The sequence below is a fragment of the Syngnathus acus genome, chromosome 9 (genome assembly GCF_901709675.1).
Source record: "Syngnathus acus chromosome 9, fSynAcu1.2, whole genome shotgun sequence".
In the NCBI taxonomy this organism is placed as follows: domain Eukaryota; kingdom Metazoa; phylum Chordata; class Actinopteri; order Syngnathiformes; family Syngnathidae; genus Syngnathus; species Syngnathus acus.
The window spans coordinates 1,497,773-1,514,081 of NC_051094.1; the positions used below are offsets into that span (position 1 = coordinate 1,497,773).

Below are 16,309 nucleotides of genomic sequence, written 5' to 3' on the forward strand. Positions count from 1 at the left end.
CAATAAACAAAGGAGAGAAGGTTTTTCAGCCACAAATGAAGTCGAGCGACAGAAATACACGCTGCACTCTAATAATACACGGCATTAACATTTTTTTGGTTTGTTATTTAAAGATAGACTTTTGGCAAGGCATGTTTTGCTACTGCCTTGGGTTGTTTCAACTCAAACTGCAGCGGCGTGACCTCAGGGAACATCCATTTTCCAATGTTTGCATGCCTTAATGTTTTATGTCGCCTCATCTCCAAAGTTAAATAAAAAATACTGGCTGAATATAATCGAAAGGCATTTTATTACCATAGCAATAAATAAAAAATGGAATCATTTCGAGGCTCTGAGCATCCAACAGTTCCTGACCAAGAGTTCCTGACCTCCTCACTCGCCCGACGTGGCTTCGTGTGATTTTTCTCCTCTTTCACAAGCTCAAGGGGGTAATCAAGGGTACTGTTTTTGAAAATGTGGTCAACATCAAGCTTGCCATGATGGCAGAGCTGCAGTGGATTTGAAATATATCTCTGGTGACTCCAGTCCTGGAACTTTTCTTTCTTGACTTACTGATATGTGGCTCCAACTTTGCGTTGCTGTTTAGTGGTTCAGTGAAACCAGAAACGGTTCCGCAAGGGCGTCTCAGGACCAGGGCAATCTCATGGTATAGAAGCCACACGGGAAAGCCCTTGATTAAACTCGACTGACTGATGTCCAACACACCCTCTTCCAAAAGGGAAGTACAAGTATCGCTTTCCACTTCTAAACCTTCAAATACTTGGACGTCTTTGAAATAATTATGGGAAAGGCAAAATCCGCAATGTAATTACAGTCACAACCGATTCTGCTGTCAATGAAAAATCGAAGGTTTTTGAAAGATAAGAGGAGCGAAGCCTCGCTGTTTGTCAGGCAAGTATGATGTGGAGAATCCAGCGGTATGACACTTAACTAAAGTCATCCACAAAGTCTGCCGTTGAATAATTGATGTGAAAGATTACGACGTACTGGCGAAACCCAAGAGGCGTCATTGCAGTGTGTCCCAGAGCTGCCCGGCAACCGGACACCTCCTCAGCATGCCTGATATCTAGTAGATCAGTGAACGGGGCTCGGAACAGTGCCGGGCTGGTAGGTTACAGGGTCAAGCCACCGCAGGCTTTTGTCTTATCAGCATGTTCGCTTATCAGCGAGCCTGTTGGGAAGGGCTTTCTAGAAAAGACCAACCCATCACATCCGTCCATTTTCTATACCGCTGGAGCCGAACTCAGCAAGCTGACCAGGGCAATCAGATTCGTCCGAGTCTTCGGTTGTCTAAATGCACATGTTAACATTTTGGGAAATGGGTTCTGAACCCGAACTCCATCTGGAAATGGATCAAAAGCTGTGTTGTTTTGGTGTTTGTTTGAGACGGTCAGAGAAGATACGTTCCAGTACTTCATGACCCTGAAGTGAATAAACGGGATATAAATAATGGATCGATGAGTTATTAGGTTGCTACAGTATATCCCTCCTTGACAAACAGACCGATGTTTCTCAATGATGTCTTGGATTGAAAGATGGAGGTAGTCAGTATCTGGTTCATCTGTGAGAAATGACATGCTAGCATGCTAGCATCAGTTTAAATGATTAGACACCATTAATGTGTATTTCCGGAAGTAATGTTTGACAAGATTAAAGATAACAAAGAGGAAGATGAGTGAGGTCACAATCTCAATCCATTTTAAAGTTTCACTGTGGAAACTCGCTTTAGCTGTGCTGTAATCTTCAACTAGCTTAAGTGCCAGGTCCCACAATCCATTTCGTTGGCTTTAGTGGTGGACCGTTAAGCATTTCAAAGTTCTCGGGTGCCCCGGCCAATCGCCCTTTGAGCGTCTCCACTAGAACCTTGAACTTTTTTTGGATACATGTTCTGTCTGTGGCATTGAGGTCTGCTAAACGCGTAGCTTCTTACGCATGTGTGAGCTTAGATATCACAACAGAAGCTACTAGATGAGTGTCAGAGGTCTCTGCCAAACACACCACGCTGCCGTCTTCTTGATAGACACATCCGTGGTCAGTCCGGAACCCCTGGGCTCAAGCTTGGCACATCACAAAACACCCGAAACAAAAATACCCCGCTAATTGTAAAACAGACTTGTGCCAGTCAGGCAGCATCTGCTCTCCATTAGGCACCTTGAAGGGGAATGCGGTCGGTATTCTTGGTCAGTGGACCACTCTTCTTTTTTCTGGCTCGGGTTCCAGGAGTTCATGGCAACCATTGCGGTGCGATCGGAGATGATCTATGATATTTTTCTTTATTTTGCAGTGGTGGCTTTTAGGAAGAGCAAACTGTGGTTGTTATTATGAAGATCATGAAGCTAAGGAGTTTGATTTGACTACATTTCTTGGACTAACTATGACTAAGCCATCAACAATCAATATTTATTTATCACATTTATCAGAAATCTAAACAATCAATTCATACGATAGGGAACATTTGTCTCTTTCCCAACTGTGCACTTTCACAGTGATCTTTATTGGAATCAAAATGGAATAAATAATTATATGTGAGGAATATTGTGCCAAATCAGTTTTAAAAGTGAAATCACAGGAATTTAATTAAATTACGGGATTTACGAGAACCAGGCTCTCTTTGTATGGTAAGGCTCGCCTCTCTCCTCTTAAGCTCAAAGCCTCGCCACCCACCAGCTTTAAATCCTTTTTTGATGGGTTCCCCACTCATCTTTGCGTTGCTGGCATTTTTTTGTGCATTACAATCACAAACGTAAACATCCAGACATACACTGAATAAATAAACATTTGGGTAAGCTCATCAAAGTTGTAAGTTATCATTGTTTTTAGAGTGAAATATACACCGATGATATTTATTATTTATACCCTCATGAATTCTGACTGATATGACAGTAATGGAACATTATAAAATAAAATTACTATTTTCAAAGTCCAACTTTCCGAAAGCTTTCTGCTTCTTTATTATGGAACGAACAGCATGACATCTGACATCTAACTGCCCTTTGCTTTTTTTTTTTCAACCTTTGAATTAACAATCATTTTCTAGAAGGGAATGTTTACTGTATAATAATAATAATAATAATATAATAATAATAATAATCTAGCAATAATAATAATAAATCAAAATAATAAATAATAATAATTACAAAAAATTACATACATTTATCGCACATTCCATAAAAATAGAAATGTGCTATAGTATATCCTTGGCAAGGCGGCATTGCGCAGATTATGAATGAAAGCGGTGGAAGGAGACTGGCGAGGAGGTTGAAGCCAGCGGCCACCGTGCGCTGCTGGCTTCACCCCATTTGTCATGCTGGGTTGTTTTGTTGTGTTAACCATGACAACTGTCTCAGTAGCTCCATCCAGTTTCAGGATTATTCTAAGAGCATGAAGAGACGAGCGCAGACGTAAAGAAGATTGTCGGAAACGGGGGAGCAGGGAAGATAATTAGAGGGGAAGAAAGGAGAATGTTGCTCAAGCAAATCATGCCAAGGAACATTGTGCCGAATAAGTCAAACTACTGATTTGGTCAGATTTACTTTGGCGCGGCAGAGTGAAGTTATGTGGTCCCCAAAAAAAAAAAAATGCGGTTAATATCAAGTACTTTTACACTTATGAGGACAACAGCTGCTTGAATTCTGGAATGTTGCCAGCCTGTTGTAGCACCGAGACCATCTGGCCGCAGCCATTTGAAACATGTGCTTGCTTTATTCTACACAACCTGTTGTTGCTATCGTAGCCAACCAGATATCTGGCCGCTTACCATTTCTAACTTGCTCTTCATTTGTTACAGGAATGACCACTTTCCTCCATTTGACTGGATTGCTTTTGGCTCTGTCCATCCCTGGCGCAACATCCGAGTCGGCGACGCTGCGGTTCTTGGGACAGACGGACTTTGTCGTCAATGAGAGCAGCACGGCTGTGGTCCGGCTGGTCGTGGAGAGAGTGGGAGACCCCGTCAATGTCACGGCTTTAGTTTTGGTGGGTCTTTGTGGACCGTGCTATTTTATTTGCTTTATTATATTATTTATTTATTTATTACTGTTAGTTCAAACTGTCCATGCTCAAAGACGATAAGGCCTCAGTCCAGCATCTTCTGTTGCATTTTTAGCCAGTCATGACTTTAATCAATGCAGAAAGTGATGGCAGCATCAAAGATGGTGGATGCCAGCGGGAGCCCCCTCAGAAAACTCAGTCGGGGTTGGGCTTTACGGGCTCCTCGCGGGGGCCGTGTGTCAGATGCTCACAGTTGGTGTTTAACAAGGCGAGCAGTGGAATGTGGTGAAGAAGTTTGAAGTTTGAACAATTTCTCTCAAATGAACTATTATAAATCCTGACAAAATGGAATAATGAAAGAGAAGACTGAGCTAGCAACATCCAGCCTGATCAATCAACCTCCATTTCTTGCTTTGTTCGTTTCAGCTGGAGGGAGTAGACACGGGCGATTTTGAGGCGGTGAATGCTGCCGCCTTTCTGCTCTCCACTGAATCCAGCAAGACCATATTCATCGCAGTCAAAGACGACGACCTTCCGGAAGCTGACGAAACGTTTACGTTCAACCTCACTCTGCAGGTACAAAAAAAAACAAAAAACATCCTACCAGTTCACGAATACGGCAAATTTCTTCTGCGTTCTGTCTACAAAGTCTGACTGTCTGTTGTAAATGTGAAACCTTCACAGCAGCCACTAAGCAATTGGCTGTGGAGGCGTCAACCACACTAAGCCCTCTTTTTAGGCTCTTTGATGTGTGTCCTCCATAAGACTTGACCAAGGGGGGGTCGGACGGGGGGAAATGTACATGGCCTTTGAGTTTCTTCTTTTGAAAGGCGATGCTGTGAAAGGAAACCGACTTTGACTGGACTTTGTGTCTTCCACTCTGCTCGTGAAACCCGGCGAAGGATTTCTCGGACTATAAGGCGCCTTTAAAATGCTTTCATTTGATTTGATGTATGGATGTCAAAGCTTGTCAGCTTGTCATCTTGAATTCAAATCCTTTCCTATTTAGTTTCACCTTTTGGTCTAAATTTTAGACTCTAAAAAATACGGTACTTTATATCTGTCCCGGTGCGCCTTGTCGTCCAAAAAATACGGTAGTACTTTTCTGGCAATATCTTAGTTCAGTTAGGTGACAAAATTGTTGCTGTGCCAGATTGTAAATGTTTCTCAAGAGAATGACTGCTTTCACCACAGGATGCCATAAACCTCGAGACCATCGCCATGGGCATATTTAGCCTCCAGGCAGAGCGAGAGAAAAGATGAGGCCTTCTATTTACACCACAGTGAAGACAAAGCTTTGGCCAAATGCCACCCGATCAGTTTACTAGAGGGGGGGGGGGTCTTGTCTGGAGGATAAATGCGAGTTGGGTCAAAGTAGAAATCAAGAGAGTCGCATTCCTAAGATAAGAGCTCTGGCATTTTGAAAACAAAATTGTGAATGTGACTAAATAGTTGTTTGTGGCCTTATGACCAATCCAGGTTGTGCAAAACCACCATTTTACCATAACACACACACACACTGCTAATGAAACACCAGTAAGCCAAAAGCTTCAGAAGACATTTTAGCGTCTCCTTTTATATTGCAATCAAGTTCGGAAAAAAAAAAATACAAATCCTTCTTTCACAGTCCACAGAATGTGAAGGCAAGAAAAATCTATTGTTAGCTCCGAGGCACACAAGGAGATTTTCAGATTGTCAGGTCTTAGTGTGGAATGATGGCGCTCAAGAATGAAGAGGCATCCCGCAGAGAGGCAAAGTGACAAATGAAGTGAGTTGAGACCGGCACTTCCTGTTTTTGTGCCCTCTCAACATGGTGTCTCAGTACAATAACCAAGTGAAGCCAGTGTGAGCATCAGGGCTGATGGAGGAGCCGTGGTGACCTAGTTTAACTTGCGCTCTCCAGAGCTCCTCCAACGGTGTGACGCTGGGAACGCCCAACAGAGCAACCATCACCATCCTGTCCAACGATAACGCCTTCGGAATCATCGCCTTCAACTCGGTAAGGAAATTTCATGGCGCGGTTGAATGAACAGATTTGTCGGATCCACATCAAAGTTCTTGGAGCGGTGGGAAATTTGGTTTCCATGGTAGCGGTGGAATTTTGGGAACCTCCGGCTGGTCCTGTCAAGCTTGTAACTGACATGAGTTGGAATTTTTCCCAAGTATTTTTTTTTCTTTCAGCTTTCGTCAATGTGAATTGGAATGGGGAAAGAAATTACAACACTAAAATAAAGATTTCATTGAAACCGATCAAATAAGGATTTCTCTGTTTCCGCCGTCACAGACTGAGGAGGTCGTAGTTGATGAACCGAGAGGAGGAAACCAGTTTGTACATCTCACTCTGATCAGAGAAAAAGGGACATATGGAACAGTGACTGTGAATTTTGAGGTTTGAGAACATTCTGCAGGACATAAACACGTAAAACCATTTTTTAATCAAATGCTTGAATATTGACTTTTCTATATCAGATCTTTGGGGGACCCAATCCTGCCTTTGAGGACCTCACTCCAGACAGAGGAAATATCACAATTCCCGTTGGACATTCTGTCGTTCACTTCGGCGTCCTGGTCCGGGATGACCAGGTACCAAGCAACATTTTTACCGCTTGATTGAACCTCATCGATTGGATACTCGACGGAGCATTTTTTTCATTCGGACCAGATTCCAGAAGATGACGAAGTCTTTTTAGTCAGGCTCACGGGCGTAGCAGGTGGCGCTCTCCTCAGGCCCAATGGCAGCAGCGTTCAGCTGAGGATCCGACGCAACGACAGCCCGCTGAGGTTCTTGCAGTCCATCGTAGTCGTTCCAGAATCCGCCGGAGTCATCGCCCTGAATGTGACACGGGGTCGGCTGAGCGAGGACGGCCCACTTATCGGCTCCGTTGACACCGAGGTACGGTATTTTGGCTTTGGTCCATTTTTGGTCCGTTGAGGTATGAACGCAGGAATCAAACAGAAATGGAGTGAAGAAGGATCCTTTGGAATGTCTCCAGGTTTCTGTGGATTATCTCCTTGTAAGTGGCAAAGGGCCGGTCAGCGCCACAGCCGATGAGGACTTCCTTGACCTGCAGCCGGTCAGGACCATCACCTTCCCTCCATTTGTCTACGAGAGCGCCCTGCTGTTTAACATCACAGATGACGAGGTGCCGGAAATCGCAGAGTCCTTCCAAGTGGTCCTGCTGGAGGCCAGCCTTAAAGGAGACGCCGTGCTCGTGTCGCCCACTGCCGTGCTCGTGACCATCGAGCCTAACGATAAGCCTCATGGTGTCTTGTCAATCGGCAGCGGCGCCGTCGTTCGGCCAATCAGCATTGACGAGGACTCGATACAGAGGTGAAAACTTTGCACGCTAGATAAAAAATTATATTAAATTTACCGTAGTCTAAGAAATTCTTATTGATTTTCATGCAGATTTGAGGGCATGGTGATTGTCAGAAACGGAGGTAGCTATGGCCAAGTGTCCGCCAACTGGTCCATTAGTCGAAACTCAAGCGTCCTCTCGCCGGTATCGGATGACTTGGCACCAGAGGCGGGCACGGTGACCTTTGCCCCGGGCCAAGTCACTGCTGTGATTCCGATAAATATCGTAACTGACGATCTCCCCGAAGAGGCGGAAGCTTTTGTTCTAAAGTTACTGCCGCATTCCGTGACTGGAGATGCTGAGGTGGACGAACCCATGGAGGTCAGTGACGATAGATTCGTACAATTGCTTGGCAGGAAATGCCCCGCCAGATGTTGTGCATTTGGCTTTTTGTGTAGGTGTTGAGTTTCGGTGCTCTTGGCACATTTTGAAAGCCAATCCTTTTTGCCAGCTACTTTGCTCTGCGGGGTTCCGTGGGTGGATTGATGACTTTTATGATCTCCATTTTCATCATCCATCATGAAATTCTTCTCTTTGAATGAGATGCAAAGGAACCCGTTGGTGGTGCGTGAACACACATCAGCACCTTAAGTCGTGAAGGTGCCGCATCTGTTTGCCACCTGACTAAACAAGGGCGATTTATTTTTCCCCCTCGTCCTAAACATGCATTGTTCCGAGCCATGAATCAATTATGAGTATATAGCAGGCATGTGGGGTTCAAGGGAAAAAAAATAGGCCCTAATTAGAGTCTAGCTAATTAAAGAGGAAGCATCTCTAAAGTTAGCTCAAAGATCTGTTTTAAGATTTACTACTTTCAAGCTCTCCAGCCTTTCCTCTCTCGTCCTCACCTCACCATAGAAACCAGGGCGAAGATACGTTAACTCATTCACTGCCATTGACGACTATAGACGTCAAATATCCAGTTTAATTGTGCTGGCATCAAAATCCACACTGATTCCGATGACTTTTTGTCCAATCTTCCCTCAGATGTTGTTTTACATCCAAGACAGTGATGACGTCTACGGGATATTTGGCTTCAATCCCGAAAAGAAGCAAAGCATCCAAAGTCAACCCGAAGGCCGTTTCCTGTCCCTCCACTTCCTGCGGGAGGGCGGCATGCTGGGTCGAGTCTCCCTGATTCTCACAGCGCTCTACATTCCCGCAGGTCCGATAGACCCAGCGTTGGCGCGAGACGGCGTTCTAAACGTTAGCACAACTGTGACCGTCGCCTTCTCCCGTGAACGCACGGCCCTCGTCGTACTGCCGATCAGGAACGATGCTTTTTTGCAGAATGGAGCTCATTTCTTTATCCAGGTAATGTCCTCTTACCGTTTCTGCCAGAGCCATTTGAAAGTTTGAGTGTCTCTTTTGAGTGGTTTTGCAACGGCACTTGCGTCGGTCGGGTTTGTTGCCATGGGAACAAATTCATCAATCATAAAAACTGTAATGTGGAAACACATGATGTTTTATGTTCTGTTCTGTCCTCCAAGTTGAATGCCTTGGCCCTTGTTGACATCACTCCCCGGATTCCTTCCAAAAGTCCAAGGTTTGGGGGACCTCTCAACCTCACCCTGACAGTCACCCCTGATATCGCCAATGGGGAAATTGGCTTTACGAATAACAGCACAGTTGTGATTTATGAACCAGAGGATGACAACGCCAGCACGGTAACATCCCACCCTCAGATATCAATCCCCAAAAATAAATGGACTCCTGAGTTTCCGTGATTCACAGGTGAGCCTGCCGCTGCGACGTGACGGCACAGACGGTCAAGCTGTGGTTTTCTGGAGTCTCAAAGCGACCGGCGCCAACCGTGAGGACGTCACCTCGGAAGATCTGGAACCTCTCAACGGTTCTGTTGTCTTCATGTCTGGCCAGAGCGATGCCTTCATCAACCTCACTGTCATGGCTGACAATACACCTGAAGTCAATGAGACTTTGCTGCTGACCTTGGAGCGGTAGGCAAATATATAAAGCGCCCAACTTGCGCCATGAACTTTATTGACAACGTTGATAAATGAATGCCAAACTGAAAGGGAGAATTTGGGGGTGTTAATGGATGTTCTGATGAGAAGCCCAGCACTCTTGTCTCCCACCTCGTCTCCGCAGGGTGGAGACTGCACGCTTTATCGTGTACTTCGGGTAAGTGGAGAGTGGAGTGAAGCAGGGCCTTTTGTCCGGCGTGAATCACAACTTTGTTTCCCAGCGAAGGGGCTACTCGAGAATTGCTGGGGTCTTTGCTTGAACGTGGGGATGAGGATCATTAGGGATTTTCTGCTGGTGTGAAAATAGGGGATCTAAAAGAAAGGAGTGGTTGGGAAGCAAACCGAGAATCCTCTTGGTGCCGGCTTGATTGTTTGCCCTTTTTAAGATGGCCGCTTTTGTATGCATGCAGTGACTTGGCTGTGATTGGTTGTTTGGAATGCTTGGTGATGTCTTGAATTTAGACTTCTTGTTTTGCCGACGCTTTTCTCACACAGTTTGATCATTCCCTTTTAAAAGCTCACTCAATTATTTCTCAAGTAATATCATTTTGACGACGACTCCAAAACAATAATAAAGAAATAAATAATAAAAATAATTCATCATAAAAACAATCATTAATAAAAAATAATTAAATAATAAAAACAATAATTTGTGCTTTTAAAATGATTCATTTTTGTGTCCCAGGAGTGATGTTGAGAATCAAATCCTGAAAGCCGGCTTCACCACCAGAGTCCTTGTCATCGTGGAGAACGATGACCCCGGTGGAGTCTTTGAGTTCTCGCCATCTTCAAGAGGTCCATGGTTAATCAATGTAAGGCAAAAAAAAAACATAAATAATTCAGTCAACCTCCGTAACGTGCTGGTCACCTCACATCTGTGGTCACATGTTGTTTCCAGGAGGGTGAGGCCGTGGAGCTCCATGTGGTCAGAGCCCAGGGACAGCTGCTGAAGCAGCTGGTGCGATATGTCGTCATGCCCGCAGGCAACAGCGAATTCTACGGCGCCACCGGGATCTTGGAGTTCAAACCGGGCGAGAGGGAGGTGGTGGTGGCCCTGGTGGCCAAGCCTGATGGCGTGCCAGAAGTAAGAATAAAATGTCTCATCTTCTCTGTTGAAATTGTCGCAATACATGAAAGATCAATAAATGCGCTTTGTCTTTGCTCAGCTGGACGAGACTTTCTCGGTGGTACTCGGCAGCCACAGCACTCCTCCCAGTCGCCTCGGAAACCACAGGGAGGTCAACGTCACGGTGCGCGGGAACGACGACCCCTTCGGGGTCATCGAATTTGGGCCGTCTGGGGCAACAAAGGCCATCAGTGAAAGCAAAGGCAATCAGACATACCAAGGTAGCGTTTTCTTGAATGAACTTTATAGGCCAACAGTGTCAAAATAAATCATCTCTCTATATCTGTATCTGATCTCGCAGCAACCTATTCTGTGGAGAGGAGCAGGGGTCTCTTTGGAGAAGTCTTGGTTTCATGGACCCTGGAGCCAGCTGCATCTGGAGACGTTCGCCCCATCCGAGGAAACATCACGTTCAAGGAGGGAGACTCCTTGAAAAACCTTACTCTCCTATCTTTGCCTGATGAGGTTAACTTGAAATCATACACTTCCAGAAGTGAATAAATATATGATTTTTATTACTCAATTTATTTTTGGTGGCTCTAGATCCCTGAAGGCTTGGAGAACTTCACAATCACTCTGGTGAACGCGAGTGGTGGTGCAAGGCTTGGAAACAGACTCACAGCCACTTTCCAGATTCGCAAAAATGATGACCCCATTTATTTTTCTGGTAAGAAGTTCACTGTCAATATTGTCTTCTCATATTAACATGAAATCCTAAAATTGATCCACACATTCTTCTTCCACCCTGAAGAACCTGCAGTTGTGCGTTTGGGGGAAGGCGCTGTGGCCCACTTGAGCGTTCTGCGGGCCGGGCGAGCAGATTACATCGGCACGGTGGTTTACCGTGTGGAATACGGCGATGCGTCCCCTGGCGATCTCACCCTGCTCAGCAATGACACGGTGTTGCTGTTTGACGTCGGGGAATGGAGGAAGAACATCTCTGTGGCCGTTGAAGACGACAACATACCGGAAACGGATGAGCACTTCTACATTGTCTTGTATAATGCCACTGGTGCGTATTCTTCATTTATTTTTATTTTGAAAATGTATTTTATTTCAAATGGTCAATTTATTCCCCAGCTACATCCTTCAATTTGTTACGGATGTAGCTGTCCTCACTCCACCCACCGAGTGTTCTCTTAATCTCAGTATTGTGTGTCAGGCGAGGGAATGAAAGCCCGCCGGGGCCCCAACAGGACCTTAATTACCAGCCTCCAAATAGTCCAAGACACAAAGACCAACGACTCAGTTGGCCTCTCTCTGTTTACCGGTAGACAGCGTAATGGGCGCTTGTGGTGTAAGGTGTCTGGCTTATGATGTGCAAGTCAATATCCTTTATGTCAGCGCTCAAAATCACGCAGGGATCTTGACACACTTAGCTCAGTCACTTAATTAGGAGAAAATTCCACCGTGATGAGGGTAGCCCGGCAACCTGAAGTATGCGACTGTGTAAAAAAAAAAAAAACCACTCACATGCGATTCATATTGGATGTGTATATAATTGCGTCAATGTTAAAATGTAAATATTGACGTTTTGCACATTTCTGTGCATGCAGGCGACGCCGTGGTGTACGGAGCAGACACGGCTACCGTGGTCATCGAGGCCAATGATGATGCAAATGGGATTTTCTCACTACAGCCAACAGAAAAGACGGTCGAGGAGGGGAAGAGCAATTATTTCTCGTACGAAGCGGTTTGGATCTAATCTCAAATATTTCTAAATGTGGACAAGCGGAAAAAAAAAAAGATTTTCATTTGTTTCTACTTCTCTCCTCAGTGTCTCGCGAGCGCGGGGCCATTTTGGTAACGTAACGGTCTTCTGGCATCTTTATGCCAACGACTCCATCACTCCGTTGTTGGAAAGTCAAGAGTTTACCGACACCTCAGGCTCCATCACTTTCACCACTGGAGAAGATTTCAAAGCTATCGTGCTGGAGGCCATCTCGGATGGGCTTCCAGAGTTTAATGAGAGTTTTGTTCTCAGGCTGGTTAATATATCTGGTGAGTTAATTATATATTTTTTAAATATATGCTGCATGACGAGCATCTTCAAAGACCTTTGAATTTTTGAAGGTGGTTATCCGGGGGACGGTGGCCGACTCGCTGAAGCTTCTCCGAGCGCCTCGCTTGTCATCCCCTTCAACGACGACCCGTACGGCATGTTTGCCATCGCCGACAGCGATTTGGACCACGAAGTAGCAGAGGATGTGCTCTCAGAGGACGACATGGCGGATGTCACTTCCTTTAGCATCCTCCGCCAGCAGGGTACTTTTGGCGACGTGCGGGTTGCCTGGGAGATTTTATCCGCGCATTTCCCAGAAGGCCTTCCTCCGATGGATGACCTGCTACTTCTAGCTTCCTTCCCAGACTCCGTCGAGCTCAGGCCTCGTGCCAGAAGACACCACTCGGCAACAGACACCAGGTTTTTCTCCGGACGTAACGGATCCTACGGGACTATCCCACCCGAAGAATCGCCTCCTGTTCCGGGAAACTTTACATTCTCAGCTTGGCTGGTCCCCAGAGCATCTACTGATGGCTTTATAGTCTCCAAAGGAATCACCAACGGCACCTTGTATTATGGAGTGAAAATCCACATCAATGAGTCTCACATCACGGTGAAGTTCTATTACACCGTCACGGGATCTAATAACACTCAAGTAGCTCAGGCCACCGCTGACAAATTTATGGAGGACAATACGTGGCTGCATGTGATCGTTACGCTGGATGACGGGATTGTTGAGTTTTTCCTGGATGGGAATCCCGTTCCTGGAGGCCTGAGGAGCATTAAAGGAGAAGGCATTGCTGATGGTAATTTACATGAACAGTAATTGATGTACATTAAATGTATTCAATTTAGCTGACGTTTAAGTAACCTTTAGTTCATTTATGATGTTTTTATGAAATTTATTATCTTTCTTTGCTGATTGGCTTGGAGGGAAAAAATTGCTTCATACGTGGTCCAGAGCTTTAAGGAGTGAAGGACTTAAAAAAACGCCCAAACACTCTCTTTGAAACAGATTTTAGTTGTTTTTTTTTAGTTGTTTTTTATTTAATTTGTTTAAAGAAGCTTTTTCTCTTAACATTAAATAACATTTTGTAAAATAAATGTTATTTTAAAACAACCATTTAAATATAATCTATAATTAATAAATAATACATCGAAGTCATATAAACCCAAAATCCAAATCATTTTCCACTTGATATGTCAAGACTGCAGTTTCAGCACCATGGCCAGTGTCAGCAAGTCTCATTTTATTGTTAAATATAATCTATAATTAATATATAATACATCCAAATAATATAAAACTAAAATGCAAATCATTTTCCACTTGATATGTCAAGACTGCAGTTTCAGCACCATGGCCAGTGTCAGCAAGTCTCACTTTGACTGTACAGTCTTTGAATGAAGCCAGGATGTTGTTGTTTTGCTCTGCTCTTGGTGTACATGAAATGCCAACAAGCCTGTCGTCACTTCAAAATGTACGCCCACACGTAACGCTCAAACACGCACTCGGTCCAGCCCTCATTGTTTCCAACTATTGAGTCTCTCCAACGCTTGAATGAGCCCAGTTGGATATTGTTACCGCTCAAAGGAATCACTCAGCATCTTCTTTTATTCTCGCTCCCTCTAATTACCGGAGACAATAGTAGTCGCCCGCATTGGACCAAAAACCTTTGAGGGGAGGGGCGGGGGGGTATCCCAAATGGCTCTTTAGTTAACTTCAATCATAATCAATAGAAACATAATTATTGGTTGTGTCACATGTCATTGTCTTCTAATGGTCCTTCAACGTGCAGTTGAATTGGTTTGCATCGGGGCTTTGTAATTGTCCACTGTGGCAGATTTCCTAATTTTTTTTTAATCCAAAAATATGGAATCTCAATAAAAGGTTACGTAATACTCGTTAAGCCAGGAAAACACATACTGCCTTTTGATATGAATTTTCTCTTTTTGTCCACTCTAGGTCTTGCTTCTATCTTCATTGGCTCCGATCCACAAGGTCAACAGCGGTACACAGGCCTCCTCCAAGATGTCCGTTTGTACCGGACCAGGCTGGACCGCAAGCGCATGCACGAGCTTCACAGCCAGCCGGCAAAATCGGACCTGCGCAGCATCTCGGGTTATCTGCGCTACGGGCCGCGGGAGAGCCGCAAGTCGTTTGTGGTGGAAGTCAAGGATGATGATGAAGAGGAGGGGGAGGAGGTGTTCTATCTTCAGCTGGTGGCGGTACAAGGCGGCGCCCGCCTGCCTTCGCCCAGGCCCACGGCTGTGATACGCATTATGAAGAGTGACAATGCCAACGGGCTTTTTGGATTTACCGGTGGCTGCATACCTGATGTAAGTTCAACCACTGCCCGCCTATGCTGGAATTTGGTCAGGAAAGTTTTTGGGCACTGTAAAAATATAAACCACACATAATCCCGTGTAACAGAATCCCTGCTTGCTGCATATTTCATTCGTTTTCATGCCTGGCTGCGGCAAGCCCGTGCTCTCCCTTTTTAGTCCGATTGGTTGCGTCGGTCTCAGGTGGAGCGACAGATGGAATTGATAGATCAGGATTCCCGACACTGGAACTGGAGACTGCGTATTGTTGCTGGAGTTGATGGGTGCAACAGTTGGCAAGGCTGAGGGAAGGCATTCCATCAGAAATAGAAACCATCGCTCACTTTGTGCTGGAATTACACCTTGAAAGTTTTGGAATGTAGCTCATTTCTGAATTCAACTTGTGTTTCCATTTGTTTTGTTTGTGGCTAGACCACCGAGGAAGGTTCTACCGTTTCCTGCGTGATCGAGCGGATGCGAGGATCCCTGGACAGTGTTTACGTCAATTACTCGGTGACCCAAATGAACAGCGCCGACAGGGAATGGCCCGCACACGAGGATTTTCTCAATGCCACTGGAGTTGTACTTTTCATGAGTGGCCAGCGCTCAGAGGTGTGTGACAATCATGACTCACCAGTTGGAAAAGCCTGGGTGGTTGCTGGTGTGGCCCAAAATAAGTGTGGCCAAAGTGCTGCCAGCAGGCTGATTTGCATGCCATGCGTCACGACAAGATCAATGTTAAATAATACTTATAAATAAACTTACATTATATAACAATTCTAATATATTTTAATCCACACTGTTAGAGGGGTATTTATAATTTTTTTTCCATAATTATTCATCATGTGATTTTATTTAGCAGCACTAAATGAGTACACTGGATCTTAACTTAAAGGTGTTTCTAATATTTTGGTTATCTTATTCAGATTCATAATATAATCAGAATCTTTTTTTTCCAACATTTGGCAAAATGAATATTCTTTTTTTTTGTGGTGTGACGGCTCCCTTTAACTTTTTGGTGCAATGCATTTTTGCCATTATAATGATCAAAAAGTGAGTAATATTACAGTGACTAATATACTTTTTTTTTATCAATAAAACAACTTTCTCAATTTCAATGAAGACTTGGGCCCACTACATCACTACATTTTAATGTTGGTGGTGATGGTGGCACTTGAAGAACGACCCAAAAAAGTTTGGAACCACTGCTTGTGTTTCTTGATAACCAGCGCCACTTAGTGGCCAATCTAATCAATTGCAGTCTAATTTCTGTACTGTACTGTATTTAAATGCTGAGCCAATTTCAGTCTTTGCACATTTCTTGTAGGTACTGAACCTTTTGGTGTTGGATGACAACCTCCCCGAGCTGGCAGAGAGCTTTCAAGTCACGTTGGTGTCAGCAGGATCCAGTGACGGCAAGCCCGGTTCCACTCCTGCCAGCGGTGCCAGCATTGACCCCACTAATTCTGTCAACACTATCACTGTAATGGCCAGCGACCACCCTTATGGTATTCACCCACACACC

The 16,309-nt window shown here is 44.7% G+C and overlaps 1 protein-coding gene across 1 annotated transcript in view; it reads left to right on the forward strand.

Moving 5' to 3' along the window:
- The first annotated feature begins 3,167 nt into the window (after positions 1–3,167).
- adgrv1 (adhesion G protein-coupled receptor V1) overlaps positions 3,168–16,309 on the forward strand; it is a 56,736-nt gene continuing 43,594 nt past the window's right edge. Inside the window, exons 1-23 of the mRNA XM_037258683.1 lie at positions 3,168–3,975; positions 4,417–4,566; positions 5,894–5,989; positions 6,275–6,379; positions 6,460–6,573; positions 6,653–6,883; positions 6,984–7,321; positions 7,400–7,670; positions 8,337–8,663; positions 8,840–9,016; positions 9,084–9,307; positions 10,020–10,146; positions 10,233–10,418; positions 10,501–10,681; positions 10,762–10,925; positions 11,004–11,127; positions 11,212–11,472; positions 12,017–12,143; positions 12,238–12,461; positions 12,534–13,268; positions 14,426–14,799; positions 15,217–15,396; positions 16,112–16,292. Of these exons, the coding sequence (XP_037114578.1) occupies positions 3,691–3,975; positions 4,417–4,566; positions 5,894–5,989; positions 6,275–6,379; positions 6,460–6,573; positions 6,653–6,883; positions 6,984–7,321; positions 7,400–7,670; positions 8,337–8,663; positions 8,840–9,016; positions 9,084–9,307; positions 10,020–10,146; positions 10,233–10,418; positions 10,501–10,681; positions 10,762–10,925; positions 11,004–11,127; positions 11,212–11,472; positions 12,017–12,143; positions 12,238–12,461; positions 12,534–13,268; positions 14,426–14,799; positions 15,217–15,396; positions 16,112–16,292 (5,182 nt within the window). The 5' untranslated portion in view covers positions 3,168–3,690. The remainder of the gene's footprint in view (positions 3,976–4,416; positions 4,567–5,893; positions 5,990–6,274; positions 6,380–6,459; positions 6,574–6,652; positions 6,884–6,983; positions 7,322–7,399; positions 7,671–8,336; positions 8,664–8,839; positions 9,017–9,083; positions 9,308–10,019; positions 10,147–10,232; positions 10,419–10,500; positions 10,682–10,761; positions 10,926–11,003; positions 11,128–11,211; positions 11,473–12,016; positions 12,144–12,237; positions 12,462–12,533; positions 13,269–14,425; positions 14,800–15,216; positions 15,397–16,111; positions 16,293–16,309) is intronic.